Genomic DNA, 8824 nt, shown 5'->3' with positions numbered 1-8824 from the left:
ATATTTTCCCTCTCCCCCCAATTTGAGTTTTTCTAGGCTAATACAAGTCCATACAGATTCTCTGTGGTAGTTTAAAAGTAAAAAAATAACTTTAACTTGTTTCTTTATAAAGATAAATTTACATTAGGAATTCTGGGGAACAATATTCTTTTTGCATACTCCTATAGGGTAATGTAGCTTTCTCTCAGGTCAAAGTGTATACTGGCAAAACATCTGTTCTGTTTCAGAATTTGAAGAGGTGTGGGGTATGTATTGACTCTAGTCCTTTGGGGGGAAAAATGTGCAAAAGTTCTTGATAACTGGGTGATGGGTGTTTTTCCACCATATTTAATTCTTCTAAGAAGTATTTTCTCTTTTGAAGGTGAAGACAAATGGGTTTATAAAATTCAGTGCAAAATGAGTATTTTTCCAGCTTGTTAATAATATGTGCAGTAGTTCTTTTCCTAATTACTCAAATCAGGACTGGAAGACAGGTGACATTTGTAATAAATAATGAATAAAGGGGCAGCTAGGTGGTGCAGTGGATAAAGCACCAGCCCTGGATTCAGGAGGACCTGAGTTCAAATCCAGCCTCATTGCCCCACAAAAAAATATGAATAAACTTAAAATTAAGATTATTAGTTAAAAGTTGATGCATTGCTATTCAAATAAATAATATGTTGCCTAGATTTTAAGTAGACTTAATTCTGCCATAGTGGTTTTTAAATTCTACTTGATGGTAGTCAATTCTTGCTTTTCCCAATAATTTCTAAAACTCTATAGATAATCAACAGTAGTTCTAAATCATTTACCAGGTTTTACTGTTACTAGAAAAATATTAAAAGACTTAGGAACTTTTAATTCTTGTTGGCATAATTATACTGATGCAAATAGGAGCCAGTAATTTCTTTTACATTGGAACAGTGATCAACCTTTGCTAATAGAAAAATGGAAAAACAGCTCTGGGTTGATAAATCAAATATAATGTTCACAAGACAATATTTTTAACTTGAGATGTACATCTTTACCACTTTTTGCCCATTATTAAGACAGCATAATGACCTGTGCACTTAAGGTATGTCTAAAAAGTGAACTGCCTTGGGGGCAGCTAGGTGGCACAGAGGATAAAGCACCGGCCTTGGATTCAGGAGGACCTGAGTTCAAATCTGACCTCATTGCTCCACTAAAACAAACTTTTTTCCCCCCTCCCGGGTCAGTGAGGGTTAAGGGACTTGCCCAGGGTCACACAGCTAGTAAATGTCAAGTGTCTGAGGCCAAATTTGAACTCAGGTCCTCCTGAATCCAGAGCTGGTGCTTTATCCACTGCGCCTCCTAGCTGCCCCTGCCTTCATTCTTTAAGTTCTATCAGCCCTGAAATTTTTGATCAAAAGTTTTTTGACAGTTAAAAAGATTAATAATGTAAAAATGATTATTAAAAACATTTAAAATTGCCACTTTAGCTAATCAGTTTCTTAGAGGCAAATTTTACTTACTGACTCTCCCATACTAATTAATGTTGAATTTTTCTCTGTTCCCAGCCCAACAGATTTGTGCTTTCCGACCCAGTTTCAGTGTTGAAAGAATATCTAGGAAGGGCTTTACAACTGAAACACACACACAATAGAATCTGCATGACTTCACTTTATATTAAATATCTTATCTGACAGTTACGGCCACATTAATGTGCTTTTCAGGGACTTGGTTCTCTTGAAAAGTTTCTTATCTGGATTCCTAAAAGCAGGGGTTTCCTTCATTCCTAGGGTTCCCTTAATTGCTTCTCCTCTTCTCCTTGGGCTATTAGTCAGTCATTATGGTTTTGAACCTGTTCGGGTGCATGAGGAAATGGAATCCTGAAGACTTGTAAATGAAAATGATTTGCAATCTGCAGGAGGACAGCACTGAAATATCTCAGCAAAACAAGTGAAGAGATCAGCTTGAAAAAGAAAAAGACAAAACAGATCATGTAACAAAGGACACTTAGATTATTTTGGTGCCTCACTCTGGCAAAGAGGGTCAGGCTGGGAAACCTAACCTGTCTTCCTTTGCGAGAGAAGGAGAGGCTGCACCAGGGTCCTTGAAGTAGGAGTGTCTCTAACCCAATTTTACTAATAAATGCACCTTACCAGGCTGAATCTGATCTGTTAGCGATGGAGCTCCTTACACTCATGCAGATCGACAACTCCATCACACAGCTAGTGTATGTGTGCGCACAAGGTGGGTACCCTGAAGGAGCAGCATCCCAGAGCAGTGGAGAGTGCCCGACCCTGATTCAAATCCCACTTCTAGCACTACCCTACCCGTGTGACCAATTTCACCTCCTTACTGCATGCTTTGGGCAAGTTACAGGCAGAAGTGGAGAGAGGACATGGATAGAAATCCAAATGGCCCACACAAGCAGATATGATGCTGACGTGAATCGCCGCAGGTAGGGATGCTTGTGGTAGCAGTTACCCAAGTGCCTTTTTACTAAGGTCATTTAGAAGTAAGTCAGATACTTGTGTGGGAAGGGAAGTGATGGTTTGTATCATCTATAGCAAGATCAAAAGCTTAGCACCAAAGTGCTCACTCACCATTGCTACCCACAGAACAATGTATTCGTCTATAAAGTTGTTGAAGTACTGGTCCAAAAACAGAAGACCTGGCCCGATAAATGCAGGGTCCTGTAGACTTAGCTTACTTTTGGTCATGTGAGCAACCTATTTGATAAAAAGGGTGAATAAATGATCTAGAAACTTAAATGACACATTAATTGGATAAAAGTCTTCCTATTTAAGACAGAAAACAATTCCGAGGATCACTTAGTGCTTATACTTCTGGGAATACTATTTCAACTGTTTTACAGAGATGTCTAGCATATTCAATTTATTTCTACGTTCCCTGAGAGAGAAAGGTTATCATGAATACCTTGGTCAATGAAGTAGTTTAAACAAGGTTTTAGGTATTAGTCTAATTCTTTCTCTACTAAATGGTTCATATTAGGTTACAGTTTGATTCTTAGGAGTCTGATTACAGAAAACTTTGACCGGTGATTGGAATCATGTCATGGTGACGAGAGAACATACAACATAACCTACCCTACTATATGAAATGCTCCATTGACGTGTCACTCACTACCCTAGCTACCTGTACCACTTTATTTCTCTCAAAGTTCAAATACACAAATGTAAAAAATTCAGACACGATTTTAACTAAACTGCTTACCACCAACTTACCACCAATTTTTGTGTGATTTTGGCATACACACACCCAAACATCATAATATAAAGACAGGGATGTTTTTCAAACAGCTGGGTTGCAGATTTTTTGCAGATCATTATGGCTAAAAGAATAATTAGCCCTATATGGATGCCAGGTGACAAAACACTGGTGCCCTAAGAAAGAAAGCAGGAAATAGGTTGGCATAGCTTCATCCACTCTATTATATGCTATTAAAGCAGCAATTAATCAGAAGTAATAATAGCAGTTTTCTTATGAATTCTTTAAACATCTCCTGGGGTAAAATATTAACTAGAAATTAACCACCATGAAAACCTAAATAAATGGATTACCCATGATGTTATTATATTCAAGCCGCAACTTAGCAGCTAACCTAATAGCATCTGTGTGCTTACTCTATACACTGTTAAGCTTGGCTCATAGGGCAGCCCAACTTGCTTACAAAACATAATAAAAGAATGTGATTTTGTTTTTTAAACCTATGTTCCCGATGAGGGTTGTCCTTCAAAATCAGTGAAGGATTGATTTGAGAGGCTTTCATACGCTTATCTTGACAATGCTCAAAACGTTTTTAGAACCTTTTTTTTTTTTTTTTGCTGCCTTTGAGACCAGGTAACGGTGAAGACAATCACATTCCTTTACATGAAGTCACCCCTTTTTAGCAACAGGCTCCCCCTTTTACAAATAAGAAAAGGTATTACTTATTCACCAGGCTCAGCCTTGAATAAGTTTTGGTTGTTCCTAAAAATCAAAAGCTGAAGCTATTCCAAAGAAGGGGTGGCAGCAAGCCCCCAAACGGGCAGGTGTGGTTAAGAAGGCTGCCACACTTTGGGGGGGGGCGGCTAGATAGCACAGTGGATAAAGCACCGGCCCTGGATTCAGGAGTACCTGAGTTCAAATCCGGCCTCGGACACTTGACCCTTACTAGCTGTGTGACCCTGGGCAAGTCACTTAACCCCCATTGCCCCGCAAAAAACCAAAAAACAACAAAAAAAAGAAGCCTGCCACGCTTTGGAAAGACTCCCTCCGAGCACCCTTTGGTTACTGTGTGTGCTGGGGCATGGGCATGGTTGCAGCACTATCTATATACGTCTCTGAAACTGAGTTCCTTAATGCATTTTTTTCTGATTACACGTAGAGACAATTTTTATAAGATTTTGAGTTCCAAATTTTATGAAATTCACTTTCACAAGTTTCTCCACCACTTTATTGGGTGCTGTCTCATCCCTCTCACATCCAAACTGAGGCACTGAACAGAACAAATAATAAGAGAATCACCCTTCACTTTACTCGTGGGAAAGACTGATCATGTCAAAACCCCTCAGCCCAGCATCTGTTCTGCCAAGTGCATCTTGTCCTCCCCCAATAAAACTGCTTCCAGTACATAGCCTCAGCCGTAGCAGATGAGGCATCCAATCACATAAAGTGGGCAAGGCCTTTAAGGTCCTTTCTGGCCCTCAGTCTTCAGCTCCTGTGACACAGGTGACTCCATTTGTAAAACTAAGTGACAACATTAGACTGATATACAGGAAAACAAAATGCTTGGGAATTTGTCTTACTGCTATTGTGGATCCATTCTTGCCCACTCCGCCATTGAGGATGGTGTGGAAATAATTAGAACAGGAAAAAAATGCTCCGGCTACTATCCCAAGAAGAGGGAAAATCTTCAGTTTTATTTCAATCACAGGGATCTTTGGAGGGGGGAAAGGGAAAATGCAATTTTAGTATTACGTATACCAAACAAAGTTTTCTTTAGAGAAACACTACATTTTGGGACCTTTTATCCTTGTTCAAATTAAAATCCAACATTCGACTTAGTGACGTTGATATTTTTCTTGGCTCTTTCATCATTACATGGAGACCCGATAGTTTGATAACTGTGAATAAGGACAGTTCATGTTTAGGCAGTAGCCCCCCCCGCCGTGTAAGTTAACATCAAAGGGGAGGCAAACACCATCCATGGGCTTCACAAAAAGGGCGTGCCACAGTACCCAGACACATGCGTGTATGTGAACGTTCTGAATCACAGCATATCCAGCAGGAACTAGTAATAACATGGTGATTACCTTCTGGCCGCCAAATGCTGCTTCATGAAAGCTTCCAAAGGCAGCAAAAGAGTTGAGAAAAAAAGTTGACAGTGAATTACCACCACTCCCCTCTTTAATATTTCAAAATTACAGCAGTCTCATTTTTAAATCTGTGGGTGAAATACTGCCAAGTCCCTGGCCACGTCACAGACATGACTGGCAAAAACTAGCTGAGGATGAGCAGCTCATATAAAATCAATGAGCAACAATGTTTCCGTACTAAACAGCTCCACTCCCGTGTGTGGAGGTCTTTTCAATCTAAGTTGGATATTCTTACAAATCACTCCAGTCCAATGTGTGGCCAGAACCCCTGGCCTGTTCCCAAGCCTTCCCTTCTTTCTATTCCCTGTGCCCCAGATGACAAGAAGGTGAGGGGATCTTCTCACCAGTACCCAATGTCTTCACCAACTTAAGGAAGGAGGGACAGGCACCAGCTGCCATCACTGGAACACATGTGCCTGGTTTCTCATGACCTACTACTGCATGTATCTGTGACGGACAGTCATGGGCAGGGGCAGCTGGGAGTCTATGCAACTGTTTTCTGCTCCAGAATTTTTTTCTAATATAAATCTTGAACTTGTTCTTATGAACATCATACTGGAACCAACTTAGCCAAATAATCAATGTACAAAAAAAAGTCACTGGTAGAGGAACCTGCACAGAGTACAGGGAAGTGAGCACTCGTGAGAATAATGTGGGGACGGTAAGGGGATGCCAGATCATTGACGGCTTTCCCTTGCTAGTTTTCAGGAAATTGTGTACAAAAAATACTTAAAAACCACCTCAACTTTTTCCCTAATAGAACTGGCTTTTTTTAAATTATAAAAGTATTTTATTATTTTCCAGTTAGATGTAGAGATAGAACTGGCTTTTTACTCATGTAAAACCTTCTGCTGAATTTGTTTCTGGGAAAAATATCTTACATGTTTTATCATGTTAGGCAGAAAGTAGGTTTTCCCCCTCCGTATATTATTTAATACAGAGGAAAACCAGTAAAACACAAAAGAAAAAGGCATCCTAAAAATATGAAATGTACTAAAGGAGAAATAACCCATTTAAGAGACAGGACACACTTTCGGGGGTGGGGGGAGAGAAACACTCCCCTCTGCTGATGAAGTAGTCAACTCTCCTATAGCCCCTCTCCTAGGCGTCCTTCAAGAGATACACCCAAACATAATGTGCTCTGGGGGATATTTGGTACTACTTGGGTTGTCCTTTTGCTGTCTTTCCTATTTTCTTTCTCTAGGACCAGCCCTCAGCCCTCCATTTCTTCCAATCCCACAGCTCCCCATACTTAGGTAGGCTGGTCCTTGGACACATCAATGCAGTGTGCATTCAGTAGATTTCAAGCTTTTATAAAGAAAAATAAATAGATGTCTCCCCACATAGAACAAAGCTAAGCAAAAGTGCTGAAAATATAGCTATGAATACTTACAGGGTAATCCCACATTGATGCTCCTCCCAGTGAGGTTAAAAGAAAGACAATAACTATAGCGACCTGAACTTCAGTTACATCCACTCTAGAGATGAGGAAAGGAAGGAAAAAGAAAACCCAAATATTTATACTTTGAATATCCAAACAACTTAAACATGGGGTTCAGAAATAAAGGTGGGTGAGATCAGCAGCATTTACTAAGCAACCATTTAGTGCAAAGTACTGTGGAGAATTTCAAAAGGATTCTGAAGATCATGGTCTTTTTTTCCTACCATTAAGTGAGTGACTAAAGACGCATTCAAAAATATTTATTATATTCAGTCTTTACTGCATGCCCAGCATAGTGCTAAGCACTGGAGTCACACAAAACCCTGGCTACATGAAACTTACTGTCTGGTAGAGGGAATAAAACAAATAGAACTAAAACGCAAAATGTCACCTGATAAATGCATCAAAGAGTTGCAAAGTGTTGTGTGAGGTCTAAGGGACAGTTGCGCCTGGGACATTCAGGGGATGCTTCATAGAGTCTTCATCAGTTTTCCTTTAAAGCATGGGTAAGAATTCAACAATTGAAAAGGTGAAAGGACATACTTGGCCTGGGGAGCAGCATGGGCTTCAAGACTTGGAGGTAGGAGAACAGAAGGCACAGTGAGGGGTGCACGGGCAGCCAAAGAGGGGCAAGCTGCAGCGCCGAAAGACAGAGGAAAGGCAGGAAGATGACTCCCTCCCCACCCCCACAGAAGGGAGGGAAGCAGCAAAGGGAGACATGCTAAGGCCTCCCAGTTTTACACAGAGGAGATGGTGAAAGGGGGCAGGAGTCGTCCAAAGAGCAGTCAGGAGCCCAAGGCCAGAAGCAGGTCAGAGCATCAGAGAGACATGTCCTGTAGACAGTCACCCACAGTGGGGTGGGTCCTCTGGAACTCTTTAGAGAGATCAGGATTAAAGACATGAGGGGAGTGGATGAGATGGGGAGAAAAGCAGGCTAAGGATGAAATCTTGTCAAGCACCCACATGGAGGAACGGAGAGTTAAGACAAGTCAAAGGCACCTTCATCTTATACCAAAGAGGGAAATTTATCCGTCTCATTTCCCAAACAAGAGTGTACTGAGGGGTTGGGCAGGGAGGTCAGTACAAACTGGGGCGGGGGGGGGGGATTTCAAAGAAAGCTTAAGCCACTTCATATTAGGCACTCCCCACCCCCCTCATTGATAGCTTACCTCCTTTGGCCAGCTGCACTGATTTTGTCTGTACAAAAGCTTGCCAACTTCATGTTAATAAAAATCACTACTTTGTGCTTTGTGATTACCTCTCTTATGTGGTTAAGAATTCTTTCACTAGAAAACTGACTGTCCCATAATCCCTTTGACCCAGAAATCCTGCTATGCCCCAAGGAAGCCAAAGACAGAAAATAAAGGTCTGTTATAAACCCCCCTCAAAAGAAGAAGGAGAAGGAAGAGAAGGAGAAGGAGATGAAAGAAAGAATCCTTTCACCAGCCACACATAAGCTATCTCATTCTTTTAAAAATGTTATGGTCTTCCTTTCAAATCCAGGTTACATATCTTGAATACAACCACTTATTGTAGTATACAGTAACAAGCTGTTGGTTTGAACCCCATTTCTGCCAAGCTGTTTCCAGTTTTCCCATAAGTTCTTATTAATGAGAGAGATGATCTCAAATAATATATGCTGTTAGGTTATAACATCTATTTTTCTAATCTTGATAAGTTGGCAGTATGGGAGTAGACTCACCTAACTCATTTGCTTAAGAAATGCCTATTAGGGGCAGCTAGGTGGCATAGTGGATAGAGCACCGGCACTGGATTCAGGAGTACCTGAGTTCAAATCTGACCTCAGACACTTAACACTTACTAGCTGTGTGACCCTGGGCAAGTCACTTAACTCCAATTGCCTCACTAAAACAAAACAAACAAAACAAAACAAAAAGAAATGCCTATTAAAGTACGGCAGAAACTAGGTATAGATCAACATCTCACACCGGATACCAAGTTAAGGTCAAAATGGACACAATTTACATATAAAAGTTGATACTATAAGCAAATTAAGAGAGTATGGAATCGTTTATCTGTCAGATTTACAAAGAGAAGA

General features: G+C 40.6%; 1 protein-coding gene across 2 annotated transcripts in view; it reads right to left on the bottom strand.

The window, feature by feature from the left end:
* Positions 1-8824, bottom strand: part of CHPT1 (choline phosphotransferase 1) — a 36655-nt gene that overhangs the window by 1150 nt on the left and 26681 nt on the right. The window contains exons 4-8 of one of the 2 annotated variants that reach the window (XM_043965947.1): positions 6718-6802; positions 4755-4886; positions 3192-3350; positions 2550-2675; positions 1802-1912 (exon numbers count right to left, since the gene is read on the bottom strand). In XM_043965947.1, the coding sequence (XP_043821882.1) occupies positions 1802-1912; positions 2550-2675; positions 3192-3350; positions 4755-4886; positions 6718-6802 (613 nt within the window). The remainder of the gene's footprint in view (positions 1-1801; positions 1913-2549; positions 2676-3191; positions 3351-4754; positions 4887-6717; positions 6803-8824) is intronic. The other variant, XM_043965948.1, reaches the window with a different exon arrangement.

The sequence above is a fragment of the Dromiciops gliroides genome, chromosome 5 (genome assembly GCF_019393635.1).
Source record: "Dromiciops gliroides isolate mDroGli1 chromosome 5, mDroGli1.pri, whole genome shotgun sequence".
Taxonomy (NCBI): domain Eukaryota; kingdom Metazoa; phylum Chordata; class Mammalia; order Microbiotheria; family Microbiotheriidae; genus Dromiciops; species Dromiciops gliroides.
The sequence above is the reverse complement of the archived record's forward strand: the minus strand, read 5'-3'. Positions and strand labels throughout refer to the sequence as shown.